This window comes from Neofelis nebulosa, chromosome 2, assembly GCF_028018385.1.
Source record: "Neofelis nebulosa isolate mNeoNeb1 chromosome 2, mNeoNeb1.pri, whole genome shotgun sequence".
NCBI lineage: Eukaryota > Metazoa > Chordata > Mammalia > Carnivora > Felidae > Neofelis > Neofelis nebulosa.
Window position 1 is genome coordinate 210,816,069 of NC_080783.1, and position 20,191 is coordinate 210,836,259.

General features: G+C 39.4%; 1 protein-coding gene across 2 annotated transcripts in view; it reads right to left on the minus strand.

Moving 5' to 3' along the window:
• SPEN (spen family transcriptional repressor) overlaps positions 1–20,191 on the minus strand; it is a 92,487-nt gene that overhangs the window by 23,860 nt on the left and 48,436 nt on the right. For both annotated transcript variants that reach the window (XM_058718962.1, XM_058718961.1), the window contains 3 exons: positions 4,698–4,858; positions 3,845–4,045; positions 70–221 (listed from right to left, as the gene is read on the minus strand). In XM_058718962.1, the coding sequence (XP_058574945.1) occupies positions 70–221; positions 3,845–4,045; positions 4,698–4,858 (514 nt within the window). The remainder of the gene's footprint in view (positions 1–69; positions 222–3,844; positions 4,046–4,697; positions 4,859–20,191) is intronic.

The window sequence follows — 20,191 nt, forward strand, 5'->3', positions numbered from 1 at the left end:
TAATCTTGTACTATGCTTTATGTTTTACGACAAAGATCTAAAACTTTTTACTGTAAAAAAACAACATACCACAATTTCTCCGAAGCGCTGGAAGATGTTGCGAAGGTCATGATAAGTAGTGGTTTTTTCAAGGTTGCCAATAAAGAGGGTTCTTGTTGCTTTGGGGTGAAATTCATCTATCCTTTCATCCAAAGGACGAAATTCATTTTCACTTTCCGTTTCTGTTAAGTGGGATGGGGGCAGAGTAAAAAGAGAAGAGGGTTGTTTGTTTTGTGTTTTTCTTTTTCTTTTTTAAGTAATCTCTATACCCAATGTAGGGTTCAAACTCACAACACCAAGATCAAAAGTCACATGCCCTACAGACTGAGCCAGCCAGGCACCCCAAAACCGAAGAATGTTTTAATGTATATTTAGATATCACAGGAAAATCTACACTTAAGAATCTCTGAAATATTGGGTGTGAATACTCATACAATCTGAAAAAGGTATATACAGCTTCAGAAATAGCTGCCTTTTGCTTAACTCCAAAGGCTAAAGAAACTTGTCAAAAAAACTTAGGGGTAAGTAACACTTTCTTTCTTTGATCTTCAAAATAGAAAAGTGGACTGAATTTCAGTCCGCTAAGTTCATTTGTTTTAAAAATAATCACTAACACAGAAATAGATTTTAAACCCCAGCAAAAACAGCAATTACTTAAGCCTAATCTTAGGTTCCAAAAATTCTGCAGCAGGCTCTCGATGGGAAGTATAAAACTACAATCTGAAACACACGTAAAACTCAACTGAAAACAGGCCAGCTTCATTACTTAATTTGCTTTTCAGCATTTTATAAAATATTTAGCATTTTGCATCTCTGTTAATTAACAGAGCCCAACCATCTAAATGTAGCGATTTTTAGATACAAGAATAGTAATTGTATGCAAACTGACTGAAGCAGTACTTCTGAAACTGCTGCCACATGGGCCCCAATGACACACACAGGGAGACCACACACCACTCCTAACTAAGGTTTCTATTTCTTATGATTAAAGCCCTGGTTTAGTGTCTAATTCAAGCACAACCTTTCTCTAAAGCTCCATTTTAAACACGGTCCAGCGCAGAATATTCAATGTTCTGTTGATAATAACTTATACACAGCCTATTATGTTCTCTTTTTTTAATGTAAAACAAAGCCACACAAAAAAGTTAACAATTAACTGACTGAAACAAACTGTCTAGAGACAGGCACTAAATATTACTGATGTCACCAACAACACTGATACTGAAAAGATTCAACTTCTGAGCTGCTCAACTTCTGAGCTGCTGAATGAGTTCAGACAGAACACACCTCACTCCCGATTCCAGTCTGACTGCTCTAATGGCAACTCAGCTTAATCTTACTGGTGTCATCAAAGAATATGTACTTTCAGAGACTCAAGTGGACCCAGAAACTGCCAGGGTTCCTGTACCTGTCTTCATACTGTATTTTGATCATATCTCCCAGGGGAGATCTCATTTCAAGATCAACTAGGTCTTCTTGAAACTAATAGAGGGCACATATTTAGGAATATTTCATTGAAAAAGGGAGAAAAAATGAAAAAGAAAAGAAAAAATAATTCAGACACATCTTAAGGTTTATACTCCAAAAGGCAGAATCAGAAAGATAGAACATAATTTGCAACCATTAAAATCGTATGTACTGGCTTCATTTCCACCAAATAAACAGCTCAATAAAAATTTCAAAATCAGAAATTCAGTTTAACAAAGATTTTTAAAAAGTGTATTTTCCACATGTCATCTATTTAACCTTCATGACCAGTTCAGGTCTTAATGCCTGCATGTCAATGTAAAAAAACTTTTATCTTCGCAATTTCATGTTTAAGGGATTGTAATGATCTATCTGCACAGAACTAAGAAAGCACAATCTTAGAAGCCACCTGGGGTCTATATGCAGAGTTGGGCTTCTTGGATTTGGATCTTTCTAACAAGAGGTCCCTGACCTAAGGAAGCAATCAGCTCCATACATTTCAATACAAAACATTTTATGACTTAACCATCCAACAACAATTCCAACCAAGTCTCCATACTCACATTCAACTGCTTTCAAATATCCCATTCAACAAGTGTTTCATGCTGTCCCACCTGGAAAAAGTACGTTCAAGCTTTCCTACACCTCAACCAACCAAACTTCTCAAAATCTTCACTAGCAGGTGTGGTTAAAGCCCAGGTGCTAACTAATTAGGTAAAATGCATTTTTTACAGTGAAAATGACAAGCCAGCCCCACGACTTGGGAGATGTGAGGGCCATCTATTGTTAAAGGCCCTGAATTAGATCCCCGCTACTTAATAATTATATGTGGCTCTAACAACTTCCTACAATACGTTATATGACATTCTAAATATTATTCCTTAGGTCAATTGTGACCTGTTCTGAATGTGTTAAAGAAGAACTCCTGAGTTGTACTTAGCTCAGTATAACTTAAGAGAGTACATCTCAAACTTGGAAGAGGAGGGAACATGAGGGCATTACCTATAATCCCTTTGAATTCTTGTGTTTATCATAAGATTATGCACGTTTTACAATCTTCCCTCTAGCAACTCTGTGCCTTTTTTTTTTTTTAATTCTTTTTTAAACATTTATTTATTATTGAGAGACAGACACAGAGCGTGAGCAGGGGAGGGGTAGAGAGAGGGGAAGACACAGAATCTGAAGTAGGCTCTGGGCTCCGAGCTGCCAGCACAGAGCCAGACATGGGGCTCGAACTCACGAACTGTGAGATCATGCCCTGAGCTGAAGTCAGTCGCCTAACCAACTGAGCCACCCAGGCGCCCCCATGCCTGTTTTAATACATACAAATAACAGTTACACAATCTTATCAGGGAAATTCTATTTTTTCCCTCTTAACTGTCAAAACAATGAATATTATAAGAAAATAGGCTACGTTTGCCCTAAAATTCCATTCAAAGTTTTAGGTGTGTGTTTTTGTTTTGTTTTAAAATAAAGCTCTACAGCCAATATGGGACCTGAACGCACAACCCTGAGATCAAGAGTCACATATTCTACCAACTGAGCCAGCACCCCTCAAAGTCTTAGTCTTAAAGTTGGTCTCAGCTACATAATGTGACTGCCTAATTTAAACATTTCTCCACAAATTTACTTACAAGCTGCCTTAAACTGGAAGGTTCCCAAACTTGAATATGTGAATTCTGAACCATTAGGCTGGGACAAGGCGAAAGGTCTGCACTATAGGTGGTTCTGAAACAGGATAAACACTGACTCGAGCCATGCCTGAGAAGACTTCCTGCCTTACAACAGGTCTTACAGGTAGATTCAAACTAATAAAATGTCCCCCTGAAACTCTCAATGGGTCACACTCTTCAGATTTAGTCCTGCTTTTCTTTGTCACTAGCTTTCAAGGTCATGGAAACTAGGACAACAGATCTAATTTGTGCTGGGCATAACAGAAATAAAAGCAGTCTAACTAGTCCCTCCGATCAATGTAGCAAGTCGTCTGTTTCTTAATTCAGGGTAACTCTGATGTCATTCTCCAAAGAACTATCTCCTTATCTCATTCAATTCAATCCTTTTGGGAAGACAGGACTCAACAAAGGGCCAAATTGTGCCTTTCAGCCTCTTAGAAGTCAGCATTTCTCCCTTAAAGAAACAGAACAATTTTCACCCTCCCTAACCAAAACAACATAATTTTATTAACTTGAAAAACAAATATAACCAGTCTTTAAAACAGAAGACATTGGAAGTATGTCAACAAATAAAGTTGGAGTAGTGTCCCAATTCAGGGTAAGATGTGACTTTTTCATAAGGTGAAATATAAATCTTACTGAAAATTAGCCTCCTTGTCTCTTACCTGGCCCTATCCATGCTGTTACTTCAATCTGCATGCCAAAGAAAAGTTTTCCTTTTGATGCAGTCAATGCTTTTTCTTGGTCCTCTTGCTGCCGAAAGAATACCAAACCATACCTCTCTTCTGAAGTTCCATGGATCTGCACTGACGTCACCTTTCCAAATTTCTTAAATTCATGGAAAAGGCCATCTTTAAGGCTTGTATCTAAATCCCCCCCCAAAAAAACAAGGTGCTTATTTTTCTAGTTCAGTTACAATTCAATTAAAACAAGCTACAAAATCTCTGGCTTGATTTTTGACCTAAGTTTTGTTAGCATATGAAACTTTTAAATAAAATAACTAAAATGGTATTCATAATTTTCCTCATTTAAAATGTTAATATTTTGAAATGGGTTTCCTATCATAGTTTTATATCCAAAATTATTTCAGATAACACAGGACTCCGGGCCAATATAATAAAATTAACTGAACACAGCATTTCTATAATTCACATCAAATTTCCCCTAATATCAAAATACTTAATCCAGTAAGTATATTTACTAAAAACTAAACGTGTTTTCTTCATATAACACACACCACACAATCTTTGTATATGTATATATGATGGGCACAATAATGTATATATGTACATATATATGCGATATAGTAAATACAAATAACATGCAAGCTTCATACACGTAACAACCTAGAAACTACATACAGTTATGATGATCCCTTGCTTTTCCTTACGTGGCATTTAAATAGTAATGAACCGCAAAACAGAAAGCCTGCTGTCACTACAAGACAGAATTTAAGTTGCCCAGCCTCATATTCCCCAACAGCAGCAGAGAGGAAAGTACAGTAACCCAAAACTTTACCTGTAGAGCGTACTGGGAGATTCTGAACCTTGATTCCAAAACTTTTACGCGGCTCATCTTTCTCCAGGGATGAAAGCAACTGGGAAGTGGGTGCTGGGACTGCTGCAGATTGAACTGATCGGGCTGGAGAGTCATCACTTGAACTACTGCTGGAGTCAGTGCTGCAGAAGGGCAAAAAAAAGACAAACAGGAAATGAATACATATAAAATTTCTGAAAAATCAACAAGTGGCAATAATTAAAAGCAACAATCTACATTTTAGGTCTGGGATTTCTGGACACCCTCCCCTCTCTCCACACTCTATTTCACACTCCCCCTTGGAAGGCAGAACAAACACTGGCCTGAGACTGTGGAAGCAAAAGTAACAATATTCTACCAGCACAGTCCGCCAAAAGACAAATGTTGTATTCTATGCAAAATGTGAACAACGTTTTCCAAATGAAGCTAAGCCTGTAAATGCAGTTCACTTAAAGGTGGTAATAAAAGAACAGTGAATTGGGATGCCTGGGTGACTCAGTCCACCTAGTGACTGAGGGTCTGACTCTTGGACAGGGGCTCAGGTCATGATCCCAGGGTTGTGGGATGAAGCCCTGTGTTGGGCTCCATGTGGAGCCTGCTTGAGATTCTCTCTCTCGCCCTCTTTCCCTTTACCCCTCTCCCCCGATAGTGCTCTCTCCAAAAGGGAGGAAGGGAGGAAGGGAGGAAGGGAGGAAGGGAGGAGGAAGAGAGAAAAAAAAATTTTTTTTTTTCTTTTTTAAAACCATGGTGAATATATGGGTTTTGGATTCAGAGAACTGCAATTCAAATCCTGACTTAGATGTAGAGCACATATCCTTGGACAAGTAACTCCACCTCTTGCTAAGCCTTAGTTTCCACATCTGCAAAATGGAAATAATAGAAGTACCTATCTTGCAGGGTTATGAAGTAAAATAACCCACAGGTTTACTGGGTTTCTACTCTGACAGCAATCAACAAACAAAGTGGCCTTGCTGCTACTACTGTCGTTACTACTACCGCTGCTGCTACTGCCACCACCGCCGTCTCAGGGACATATTAATTTTGAAGAAAACAAAAACATCCAAAATAATTTCCTAGGTATTTTCATTTTTAAATATTTGAAGGACTAATGAAATACTACGTAAATTACTTGAGTCCTGTTGGTTTAAGCTCTTTTCTCTGTAAGAAATGTGAGAAATGAGTCAATGAAATTGAATTTATTACTCTTCAGTTTGATACAATCCTCAAAGGGGGAGACAGTTGAAAGACAAGGAGAAAACATTACCACATTCAGATTAAGAGAGAGATATACCGAAACAAATTTATTATGTCTGAGATCTGTATGAATAGGAAAGTCTCTTTTTAGCACCAGACGAGCAAAGACTGCCATGGTTTTGTTCTAACATCTCAAATATATTAATAAAAAAGCTATTTACAGGTTTCTGAAATTTTGCTTCACACTCCCCCTCCCTACTGTGGAAGCCTTATCTTTTAAGCAAATAACTCTGGTGGGAGGGGGTGGTTAATCCACCTCGAACACACTAGAGGGAAGACCTGATAGTTTTTGTCATTTGGGCTAAAACTGCAGCTCTCACAGCCAATACAATCTCTAAACCAGCCAGATAAGTAAATCCAACCAAGGAACTAAGGCAAATTTGCCTTTGCTTTTTTAAAAATTAAGAAATGCTGTAAGAAAACAGAGTACTACAACTAAGAACATACACAGCATTTTTACTTAGCTCTCACGTGCTAAGGCAAAAATGAAAGCTTGATTAGGTTATCAGAGCACCCGTAAGTTTGAAACAGAAATAAACCAAAGCCAGTAAGATCCAAAAGGACATATCTGAGTTACAAAATACGAACTACTAGGGATAGAAGTCTCAAGACAGAACCGCAGATTGTCACAGCCAGGCCTCCTATACATGACTAGGCTTCAGTTTTCCCTATAAAAATAATTTTTTTCTTAGATCATTCAGTAAAAGCAGGGCTACTAGCATCAAGTGATGTTCATTCAAATTAAGGGTTAATAAAAGTAATCTTCGATTTTTAGCACAGAAGGGAAAAAAGGCTTGTCTTATGTATTAAGTACTCCAAGTAATACAAGATTACTGACTAGGCGACCATTTGATTACAGTATAGAATATGTTATGACTTATCAACTTAATTCCAATGAATCACCAAAAAAAACCATTAAGGAAAATAATTACAATTCTACTGATATTATAAACACCAAAAATTCCTTAGCAACAGTGGGTAAACAAATATGGGTTAAGAGTAGAATTTCTGCCATTGAAACAATCATGAGGCAACAAAAACCAAGTTCTAGATAAGTCTGTGTTATAAAAATGGAAAACAAGGTGACCAATGGGAACAATGACTTTAAAGTACAAAATAATGATAGAAATTAGATTTGTCATAAATGCCATCGCAATTTTGGTGAATTCCCTGCTACCACACTAATTTTGAAACAAGATGTAGAATTTAACTGGCAGAATTATCTGCTGACCAATTTGAAGTGGTAACTACAAAAGGGAAAGGTTTTTAAATCTTTACAAAACCTTACAAAATGATAAAATGATTCAACTTTTGAGTTCACATTTCAATATGCTAACCTAACCTGCAATGTGCATTTCCAGTGTGGTCTGTTAAATGTACGATGGATTTTAAGATCATGAATCAAAATGGGGGCACAAATTTAGACCCCCAAATATTTTTCAGTTCTACTAAATTGACAGAAGGCCCAAATGCCCAGAAGCCTGTGTCATTTTTAAAATTTTCTTTTTAAATGTTTTATTTTATTTTTGAGAGAGAGAGCACGAGAGGGGGCGAGACAGAGACAGAGAGGGAGACACAGAATCTGAAGCAGGCTCCAGGCTCCGAGCTGTCAGCACAGAGCCTGATGTGGGGCCCAACATGGGGCCTGAACTCGGGAATGGTGAGATCATGACCTGAGCCAAAGTCGGACGCTCAACCAACTGAGCCACCCAGGTGCCCCAGAGCTGTGTTGTTTTTAATTTTTAGAAAATTCTTATTTTCATAATTTTGCTAAAACTAAAGATCACCAGGGCCCTGGGGGGCTCAGTCGGTTAAGCATCTGACTTCAGCTCAGGTCATGATCTCAGAGTTTGTGGGTTTGAGGCCCATGTTGGGCTCTGCACTGACAGCAAGGTGCCTGCTTCGGATTCTCTGTCTTCCTCTCTCTCAGCCTCTCCCCCACTCACACTCTCTCAAAAATAAATAAATAAATAAACAAACAAACAAACATTAAAAAAACAAAAAACAAAAGTGAAGAATCACAACGTTCACCAAAGCTTTCTTGAAAGCCAAAAGTAGTTAGTCAGAATCTATTCCAATCTAAATTGTCTTAAAGTAGGGGCGCCTGGGTGGCGCAGTCGGTTAAGCGTCCGACTTCAGCCAGGTCACGATCTCGCGGTCCGTGAGTTCGAGCCCCGCGTCGGGCTCTGGGCTGATGGCTCGGAGCCTGGAGCCTGTTTCCGATTCTGTGTCTCCCTCTCTCTCTGCCCCTCCCCCGTTCATGCTCTGTCTCTCTCTGTCCCAAAAATAAATAAAAAACGTTGAAAAAAAAAAATTAAAAAAAAAAAAATAAATTGTCTTAAAGTAGTAGTGATATTATCAGCTAAGTTTTAAGGAAGTGAATTTTAAATTCATAAAGCCACACCAATATTACATTTTCAACATCAATATTACATCTTCAACATCAATATTAAATTTTTTAATGTTTATTTATTTTTGACAGACTGTGAGCAAGGAAGGGGCAGAGAGAGGAGTGGGGGACAGAGGGTTAAAGCAGGCTCCATGCTGACAGTAGTGAGCCTGATGTGGAGGTCAAAGTCACAAACTGTGGATCATGAAGTCGGATGCTCAACGGCTGAGCCACCGAGGTGCCCTCAACACTAATATTACAATTCAACATCTAAATGGTAGGACTGGGAAAAAAAAAATAACCCACAGTTTAAAAGAAATCTAGTTACACTGTTCTTAAACACCTAAGTAGGCTAAATTACTTCTTACATGTGCACAGAATTTTTCACTAAGATTACTAAGAAAACTAAGAAGTAGATCTAAAAATTTCCACAATGAATAAATACAACAACTAGTTACTTGACAATTCTTTTTTTTTTTTAATGGTAAGTATCTTTATTTTATAGGAACCATGTTTTACCAATAAAAGGGAAAATAAAATGCAAAAATTACAAAAGGCAATTTATTAGGAAACAGATAAAAAGAAATGAACATAAAGGTGTACTAAAGGGCACCTGAGCTGGCAATGCAGTTGTACGAGCAATGATTAGGAGTACATGAAAGCAGGTGGCCTACCAACACAACTATATGAAAGATACTGGTTAGTGCCCAGGTAAGAACCTGTGACAGGGTGCCCTATCCATTGCATGGAGGCCACCGCTTGAGGAGAAGCCCACCTCCCTGAGCCCTGCTGGAACCCTGCTGCCTCCCTCCAACTGCCTCACCCAGCTGGACCAGCTCTGCTCCAGTGCAGGTATCCACATCAGTGAACCATGCCCCTGTGTGGGGAGTGGCACCTGCAGCTCTAGAATCCCCATCGCACGGGTCTCCCCTTGCTGTGTCTACAGGGCCTAGGCTTCCAAGGGAAGGGACAAGGCCCTCTGGCCGAGGGCAGTAGCTCAGGAACCTCGATATAACATTAAGAGAACAGAATCTGGGATGCCAGGATTCATTAACCCCAAATTACAGTGTCCAATAAACTATCCCTATTCCTACAGCCATTTTATACACAGAAGTACAGTGAACACTTGACTCTTAACACTGAAAATGTCAAGGCACTGGGTATACTATTTATAAAATGACTCAGGGCTAAATTTGCTCTTACACAAGAGTAGCATCTAATGACAGACATCAACATCTGTATCCCTGTATTTGTAAACACTTGATTATTATAAATATTTACTTATGTTGGTTTTGTTTTTTTAATTTGGGGGAGAGAGAGAGAGAGAGAGAGAACACGCAAACAGGGAAGAAGGGCAGAGGGACAGAATCTCATGCAGGCTCCACGCTCGAGGTGGGGCTCAACCTCACAAGCTAAGCCGAAATCAAGGGTTGGACACTCAACCTACTAAGCCACCCAGGCACCCCTATGTTGGCTTTTTGAAAGCTCAAAGATTAAAAAACATTTAACCAAATTAAGTTAAGAAACAAAAATCTGGCATAAATGGAAAAAGGAGCAATTAAAGCAACTAGAAAACTCTGCAATTAAAACAGTTAAGAGGGTCTATTTGTTAAATGCAGATATAATCTCAAGTGACAATTTTCCAACCACCTCTCTTCTATCAGATAGCTAATAATTTTCTCTCTACATAATATACAAGCTTGAATCAGTAAGGAAAAAGATGCAAAATGCAGCTTTTTCATCAGGCTTTGGCAATTCAAAACGTGCCCACTGTCCTCATGCTTCCATGAAATGAAGGGGAAAATCATATAATTTCTTACTTAAATGGGATGTGTTACCACACCAGGTAATAACCCCTCTGTATCCGATGTCTCATAGGTCCAAATGTTCAAGATAATCATGGTTTTTTAGTGCAGCAGTTCTTTCAATGGGGGTCCCAGTATCCTTTCAGGGGGTCTGTGAAGTCCTCCTTACTTCAATTACACATCTGTGTGAGGCCAAATCTTCATATACTTCACACACACACAAATTATAATAACAGGCTGAATACAGAAGTAGTTATGAGAATCTATCTACTTAAACCAGAGTTTAAAGAGATTAGCAAAGATAAATAAAAAAAACACCAGTCATCTCACTATTTTTGGTTTTAAAAAATAGTTGTATCACACCAGCTGAAGCTCTAAAATTGGCTAGGGAAGTTCCTCCCCAGAAGCAGACATCATCTTGAGGTGAACAGCTCCCCTAGGATCAGGGATGAAGATCTTCATCTCCAACATGAAACCTTTGTTCCTTTTGCCTTTTCTTGCTTTTTGCTTTTCTTTTGCTTTTGACCCTACTTGCCTTTTCTCTGTTAATGCACAGGAAGACAATGTTCCTTGACTCTGGCGATTGTCACTAAATCTATCACTAAGGCCACAAAACTGCACAATAAAAGTCCTTAGAATTTCTTCCTAAGGTGGTTTGAGATAACAGAATTGCTTTAGATTACTTATGGGCTGAACAGTGTACCACAGCAAAGTACCACACAGGTACTTTTTGCTTGTACCTGGATCAACACCTCTGGTATCACAGCACCTATCAGAAATTAACGAACAGGCCACCTAGCTAAAACAGGCTGATGCCCCTCCAGGTACATTTTTTAATTTATTTGACTTCAACTGGTTTGGCTCATAGGGTCCTAAGGAGCATATTTCAATCTTTGGCATTGTACAACTGACAGTCATTATTGCTGTCTCCCTAATGGGCTATATATATTCTCTCAAGGGTCTTAAATTCATGTTTATAGCCATCAGCAGCACATCAGATGGTCTCACCATGCTTGGAGAAACAGAAATGAGATGCAACACCAAAATGAACAGCAAAAACAATTCTTTCATGGACTTGACTTCACAACCTATGGGTTTTAGTGAGAGTGGCATTAATACTAAATTTTTAGTTCCACTGTCACTTATTAGAGGATGACCAAAAGTGGGGGGTGGGGAGGGGAGTTGTTAAGTTCATTAAAGAAGGAGGCCATTAGACTGAGGTGGTTCTAATACCTTAAACAGGCTATGTAAGCAAACCAAAACCTAAGCCTGTACATGCCTCAAGGTTAAGAAATCAAATAGAAAGCCCATCACAAACAGACAAGGAAGCTTTTCCAAATAAGGCAAATGCAAAGATACAACTGATCAAATGATTTCCTTGCTTTGCTTCCACACCTTTTCTCTATTAAAAGCCTTACCCTACCTCCTGTTGGTGGAGCAATCCTAAGCACTTCTGGTTTGGCAATGACCAATTTAAACTGATTTTTGCTCAAATTACTAAGAGAAAGAGAGAGTGAGAAAGTCATATCAAATGAAATAATAAACAAAAGTTTCCAATTAAAAGTCTTAATTTCGAATATGGCAAATGTCAATAAATACTACAATAAACAAAAGATAATACTTTCAGAATATAGAAGGATCCTGAGCCCAGGAAGTAAAACAAAACAAAAACAAAAAACAAAAAAGCCACTAGTTTAATAGGCAGTCTGATGTGATCCCAATTCCATTTTCAACTCTACCACTTCTAATGTACCTGAGTTAACCTCAGTATTATAACTCTGCTTTTTATAAGAAAGGGGAAAGAAATACTCAACTGTGTGGTCTAGAGTAAGATACCTCTTTTTGTCTCTCTCAGCTTTAATTCAGCTAGTGAGTTACCGGATCTCATGGCCTTCAAAGGTCCTGCTAACTCTAGGGGTCTATGCTACACCACCTACCTCCAGCCACTCATCTCTGATAGCTCCCAAATACCTATAGCATAAAGTCCACACTCTTCAACAAGGGAGAGAGGATCCTTTACAACTTGGACCCACACTAATTTTCTGCCTGATCCTTCTCACTCCCTTGTCTTGACCCTCTTACCCCACCCACTAATCATCTATCCATATAAGAGCAATGTATCAGGGGACACCTGGATGGCTCAGTCAGTAGAGCATGCAACTCTCTGGGGTTGTGAGTTTGAGCCTCAAGCTGGGTGTAGAGATTACTCAAAAACAAAATCTTAAAAAAAAAAAAAAAAAAAAAAAGAGCAATATATCAGTTTCTAGTCATGGGTATCTTTTTTTTACTAGACATTAAGTCATTGGTTAGATTACTTCCTCTCTACTCCTTAATTTTCTTGTAATGTAAACGGTGATACTTGTGAAGGTTGTGGTAAGTGTTTAACAAGTTAATGATTATAAAAGGCATAAGCACTATGCCTAGCATACAGCAAGCACATAAGAGCTATTGCCCATACCATTCCTGTTGAAGGCACTTTTATTTTTTAATTTTTTTTCTTTCTTTTTTTTGTTTTTTGGAGAGACAGAGAGTGTGAGCAGGGGAGAGGGGCAAAGGGAGAGAGAGAATCTTAAGAAGGCTCCACGCTCAGCTTGAAGCCCAAGGCAGGGCTTGATCCCACGACCCTGCGATTGTGACCTGACCCAAAATCAACAGTGGGATGTTCAATCAACTGAGTCACTCAGGCGCCCCTTGAAGACACCTTCCTGTCCCTCCTTGCCTGCCCTGCCTTCAAGAATCAGCTCCAATGTTAACCGTCTTCTCTGTAGCTGTTCCTGACATCCCGCTCCACCCCACTACATTCACTGGTTTCTTACTTTTACTATAACGTCTACCTCAAACTTCACTCTATATTGTAGCTACTCATTTTTGAAAGACCAATAATGAATTCATCTTTGCAAACACAGAACCTAGTATGGTGCCCGATACGTAATGGATGTGCCTGTAAGAAATTACAGATTGGAATTGTGAAAATGAATGAAATTAATACCTAGGAAAGCACACCAAGCTCCATAAAATGAAGGTATTAACTAAACTCAGTATCAAAGAGTAAAATGAAATTTCTATTTTTTTAATTTGTGAAATATTTTACGGTTTATTTTGAGAGTGACTGAGCACAAGTGGGGGGGGGATATGAATATGAATGAAAATGAATGAAAATGAATCCCAATCAGGCTGCACACTATCAGTGCAGAGCCCAACATGGGGCTCAAACTCACAAACCATGAGATCATGACCTAAGCTGAGACCATGAGTCAGATGCCTAACCTAACTGAGCTACCCAGGTGCCCCAAAATGAAATTTCTGATAAAATATTACTTTGGAGCAAACTCTACAAGGTTATTTCTTTTTTCTTCAATGTGTCACTGTCAGCTCAGAGCCTGGAGCCTGCTTTGGATTCTCTGTCTCCTTCTCTCTCTGCCCCTCCCCAACTTGTGCTCGGTATCTCAAAAATAAATAAATGTAAAAAAAAAAAAAAATTTTTTTTTTTAAATAATGGCTGTTCTAAGTTTCTAGAACTTTAATAATTTTTTTTTTAAATTTATGTATTTATTTTGAGAGAGCAAGAGTGGGGCAGGGGCAGAGAGAGAATCCCAAGCAGGCTCTGCACTGTTCAGCAGAGTGCACCGTCTGGACTGTTTATTTTTGAGAGAGAGAGACAGTACAAGCGGGGGAGGGACAGACAGAGAGGAAGACACAGAATCTGAAGCGGGCTCCAGGCTCTGAGCTGATCAGCACAGAGCCCAACACGGGGCTTGAGCTCACAAACCATGAGATCATGACCTGAGCTGAAGTCAGATGCTTAACCGACTGAGCCACCCAGGCGCCCCAGGTTCCAGAACTTTAAACACTAATAACCTGACTGAAAAATCACAGAGATCTATAAAAACAAAAACACTGCATGCATTTCATGCATCCTGTTACCTCGACCGTGGGACATTTTTGGTGGTCATAACTGTGGGTGGGGATGAGGTTATTACTTCCATCTCGTGCACAGAGGCCAAAGATGCTGTTAAACATTCTACAGTGCAGAGGGGAGCCCCACGAAAAAGGATTATCCATGAGCAGTGAATAGTCCAACATTGAAAACCCCTGCCTACATTCTTTAACTACTTTCCCTTTTTTTGAAAACCTAACATGCTAATTTTAAGCTCCAATTCAAACATGGGACCCTTTAAAGGAACTGTTCTTATTACTATTACTTCATAAAAATATTTGAATTCCAAAACTTACAGAAAAAAAATGAAGAAAAAAAGGTCAATTTCTGAAAATTAGACTACTCAAGAAGCTGTCACTCAATTTTAGAAAACATGATAAAAAGAGAAACTGCTAACAGCTTTTTACAATATGTGTATCATGTCAATAACAGAGTCACAATTCTTGTAGAAAAACTGTTTTCTTGGGGCGCCTGGGTGGCTCAGTCGGTTGAGCGTCCGACTTCGGCTCAGGTCACGATCTCGCGGTTCGTGAGTTCGAGCCCCGCGTCGGGCTCTGGGCTGATGGCTCAGAGCCTGGAGCCTGCTTCCGATTCTGTGTCTCCCTCTCTCTCTGCCCCTCCCCCGTTCATGATCTGTCTCTCTCTGTCCCAAAAATAAATAAACGTTAAAAAAAAAAAAATTTAAAAAAAAAAAAAAAAGAAAAAGAAAAACTGTTTTCTTCATGTAAATAATGGGTGAAATATACAATACTGCATCCCATATTCTAGTAAGGTTTACATCAATGGAAAATATTCTATTCATATGAAAATGGTTTCTTAGTTCAATAGCTTTCTTTACTCTCAACCTAGGGATTCAGGGTGGTGGTTTAGTATCACAATCAGATTTTTCCCCACCAAAGTACCATGTTCAGAAGAATTGGTAAAACTTCTATTTGAATAAAGAGCTTAATGGGGTATTTTGTTTTATAAACTTGAAGACATTTTATTTTTTTCAAGTTTATTTATTTGAGAGCTAGAGAGAGAGAGCAAGTGGGGGAGGAGCAGAGAGAGGGAAACAGAGAATCCCAAGCAGGGCTCGAGCTCAAGAACCGTGAGATCATGACCTGAGCCGAAACCAAGAGTTGGACACTACTAAGCGACCCAGGCGCCCAAGACATTTTAAATTTGCCTTTATGGGGCTCCTGGGTGGCTCAGTCAGTTAAAACATCTAACTTCAACTAAGGTCATGATCTCACAGTTTGTGAGCTTGAGCCCCACATCAAGCTCTGTGCTGAGCTCAGAGCCTGGAGCCTGCTTCAGATTCTGTCTCCCTCTCTCTCTGGTCCTTCCGCACTCACACTGTCAAAAAAAAAAAACAAACCCAAAAACAAAAACATTATGGAGATATCTGTATGTATATCTCTAAATCTACAATGGAATACTATTCAGTCTTTAAAAAGAAGCAAATCCTGCCATTTGTAATAACACTGGTGGGCCTAGAGGTCATTGTGCTGGGTGAAATAAGTCAGATAAAGACAAATACTGCATGGTATCCCTTTTTGTGGAACTAAAGGAAAAACCCCACATAAACAGAGATGGTGGTTGCCAGGAGGGTGATGGAAGTGGAGAGAGGTTGGCAAAGAACACAAGCATTCAGTTTGTAAGATGAATAAGTTCTGAGGATCTGAAGTATAACCTGGTCACTACAGTATTGTGTAACTGAAACTTGCCGAGAGTAGAATGTAAGTGTTCTCACCAAAGGAAAAAAAAAAGAGAGAGAGAGAGAGAGAGAGAGAGAGAGGGGGGGGGAGAGAGAGAGAGAGAGAGAGAGAGAGAGAGAGAGAGAGAGAAGGTAAATATGTGAGGTGATGGATGTGTTAATTAAGTCAAGTCAAATGTGGGAATCCTTTCACAATGTACACATATATCAAATCACTTTATATACTTCAAATATACTACAATTTTATTTGTCACTTACAGCTCAATAAAGCTGAATAAGCACACATGTGAAAAAATAAACATTAAAAAAATAAAAAGTTTAAACTTGCCTTTAAAAACAATAGAACAGCAAAAAAAAAAAAAAAAAAATCAGATGCAAAAAAGGGCACCTTTGAACTTGAATAGACATTTCTCCAAAGATACACAAATGGCCAAAAAGCACATGAAAAGATACTCAACACAACTAATCATTAGAGACATTCAAATCAAACCACAATGAGATACTACTTCACACTCATTAGGATGACTATTATAAAAAAACCAATATAACTATGTTGACAAGGATGAAAAGAAATCAGAACCCTTATGCATTGCTGATGGGAAGGCAAAATGGTTACAGACACCATAAAAAAAAAACCAGTATGGCAGTTCCTCAAAAGTGCAATTAGCATATGATTCAGCAATTCTACTTCCGGGTATATAGCCAAAAGAACTGGAAACAAGCAGGTTTACTGCAGTGGTGAAATGGGACCTGTAATATTTTCTGCGAGGCTCATGAAGGAGAGTGGAAGTAACAAGACTTTTCAATATTAGAAACCAAGAATAGTAATTTTAGGTCATTTGCCAAAATATCAATTAATATACTACTTCCTACACTTTGACTTCTAGGGTCCTAAAGTAAAAAAAAATTAGATCCCAAAGGTTACAAGTGGGGTATTTTTGAAGTATGACCGTATTCAACTGGAGGTCAAAGAAGCCCAACTGAAAGAACTGTGGAGTAACAGTGACAACTGGGGACTGAACCAAAGTTCTTTTTAAAAGGGGGCTGTTTTGGAGGTGTTTGGCTGGCTCAGTCAGTTCGAGCCCCACGATGGGTGCACAGATTAAAAATAAAATCAGGGGTTAAAAAATAAAATAAAATGAAATCAGGGGTGCCTGGGTGGCTTAGTCAGTTTAGCGAACGACTCTTGATTTTGGCTCAGGTCATGATCCCAGGGTGGGATTGAGCCCTGTGTCAGGCTTTGCACTGAGCATCGAGTCTGCTTTAAGACTCTCTCCCTCTCCCCCTCTCCCCTGCTCATGCGCTCTCTCTCTGAAATAAAACATATACATATATATAAAAAGTTTTTTAAAACTTAAAATCTTTCAAGGGCACCTGGCTGGTTCTGTTGAGAGAGCATGTAACTCTTGATCTTGGGGTCATGGGTTCGAGCCCCACGGTGGGTGTAGAAATTACTTAAAAATAAAATCTTATAAATAAATAAATAAATAAATAAATAAATAAATAAATAAATAAGCAAGCAAGCAAGCAATAGGGCTGTTTTGAAGATTAGGATTTTGACTTTGGAGGAACTAAGGTGATTGGCAGTGGAAGGAATTACATGTAAAATTCCTTAAATAAGAACGGACTTAAAAAAGGACTGAAAACAGGGACTCCAAGAGATACTTGTACACACACATTCAGAGCATGTTTATTTTTTTTTTTTTTAACGTTTATTTATTTTTCAGAGAGAGACTACATGCACACAAGCAGAAGAGGGGCAGAGAGAGAGAGGGAGACAGAGAATTGGAGCAGGCTCCAGGCTGCCAGCACAGAGCCTGACAAAGGGCTGGAACCCACGAACCGTGACATCATGACCTGAGCCCAAGTTGAATGCTTCACTGACAGCCACCCACACACCCCATAGCATGTTTAACAGCCAAAAAGTAGAAGGAAGCAACCAAAGTGTCCATCAAAAGAGGACTGGTTAAACAAAGGATAATATCAACATAAAACTGAACACTATTCAGCCTTTGAAAGGGAGGAACTTGAATGCTCATAGAAAGACTAGACGGAGGGGCGCCTGGGTGGCGCAGTCGGTTAAGCGTCCGACTTCAGCCAGGTCACGATCTCGCGGTCCGTGAGTTCGAGCCCCGCGTCAGGCTCTGGGCTGATGGCTCGGAGCCTGGAGCCTGTTTCCGATTCTGTGTCTCCCTCTCTCTCTGCCCCTCCCCCGTTCATGCTCTGTCTCTCTCTGTCCAAAAATAAATAAAAAACGTTGAAAAAAAAAATTTAAAAAAAAAAAAAAGAAAGAAAGAAAGAAAGAAAGACTAGACAGAAACTATAACTCAAAAAAAGTTAACCTGAATGAACCCTGAGGACATTACGCTAAATGAAATTAGCCAGTCACAAAAGGACAAATCTTTTATGATTCCACTCCCAGAAGATATCAAACATAGTCACGTTCATAGAGACAGGAAGCAGAATGGTGGCTACCAGGGGCTGGGGGAGGGAGAATTAGAAACTGCTGAAGGGATATGGAGTTTCAGTTTGGAAAGATAAAAAGGTTATGGAGATGGATGGTGGTGATGGTTGCACAACAATGTAAATGTATGCTGAAACTACACACTTAAAAATGGTTAAAATGGGTGGGAGGGACATGCCTGTCTCAGTCAGTAGAGCATGACACTCTTGATCTCGGGGTCACAAGTTCAAGCCCCAGGCTGGGTGCAGAGATAGAAATTACTTAAAAAAAAAAAAAAAAGTTAAATGGTAAATATTATGTTATTTTGCCACATACGACCTAAAAAGTAAAATACAAAGTGAACAGTTCTCTTTATGCCTTAGAAAAAGATGAGAGGTTCCAAACCAGTCAATGAAACAGGATACCTGCTGCTTGCTGTCAATAAAGCTCTGCTAAATCAAAGGGTCTCACAACCTGGTTGATCCAGGTAAAGTTCCTCAGAAATCATTTCAGAGGGATAAGTTAGCTCTAACTGGTGACTCTGCAACTACTGCAAAAGACATGGGGAAAGCACTATGCGCTCAACTGTATCAATGATAAATTAAGCTCTTTAGAACCAAAGGTAATGAAAAGTTGTCTAAATTCTTTAAATATAGGATACTTACTGAGAAAAACTATTGATACATTAAAAAATGGAATTGTAGGGGCGCCTGGGTGGCTCAGTCGGTTGAGCGCCGACTTCGGCTCAGGTCACGATCTCGCGGTCCGTGAGTTCGAGCCCCGCATCGGGCCCCTGTGCTGACAGCTCAGAGCCCGGAGCCTGTTTCAGATTCTGTGTCTCCCTCTCTCTGACCCTCCCCCATTCATGCTCTGTCTCTCTCTGTCTCAAAAATAAATGTTAAAAAAAAAAAAAAATTAAAAAAAAAAATGGAATTGTAGGGGTGCCTGAGTGGGTCAGTCAGTTAAGCGTCCAACTCTTTATTTCAGCTCAAGTCATGATCCCAGGATTGTGGGATGGAGCCTCATGTCGGGCTCCATGCTGACCACAAAGCTTGCTTGGGATTCTCTCTCTCTCTCTGCCTCTGTCCCCCTCTCGCTCTCTAAAATAAAATAAAAAATAAAATTCTTAAAAAAAAAAGTAAGTAAAATAAACTATTACTAAAAATCAGGTGACTTTACAAGGCCCTAAAATTCCCTAGTTAATTAAAAATTTTTAGATGATGGGAGTGCAGGGGCACCTGGGTGGCTCAGTCGGTTAAGCATCTGACTTCAGCTCAGGTCATGATCTCATGGTTAGTGAATTCGAGCCCTGCATCGGGCTCTGTGCTGACAGCTCGGAGCCTGGAGCCCGTTTTGGATTCTGTGTTTCCCTTTCTCTGCCCCTCCCTTGCTTGCACTTTGTCTCTCTCTCAAAAATAAACAAACATTAAAAAAACAAAAGACTAGCTTGTCTTGGGGGAAAAAATGGGGCGGCTCAGTCAGTTAAGTGTCTGACTTGATTTCAGCTCAGGTCATGGTCTTACCATTTGTGAGTTTGAGCCCCATATTGAGCTCTGCACTGACAGCACGGAGCCTGCTTGGGATCCTCTGTCTTCCTTGCTCTCTGTCCCTCTGCGTCACCCCCCCCCCCCCCACTCTCTCTCAAAAATAAACAAACATTTAAAAAAATTTTTTTAAGATGATGGACTAGCAGATACCTAGTCACAAGTGCTGACTACAATTTTATGTTCAGATTTAGGGGATGGAGGTATGGGGCCAATATATGATTAGATTCTGCTGCTACAGACAGATACTGCTACTAGTGGGTAAAGTAAAAACCTTATGTTTATACGTACTGTCACTGTCCCAAACACCTTGCCTCAGAATTACTTTTGGCTTAAATTCCTAAGAGCCTGGGCTCACAGAGTCATTACGTTCTTGGCAAACACTTAGGAGTCAGAAAATCTGCT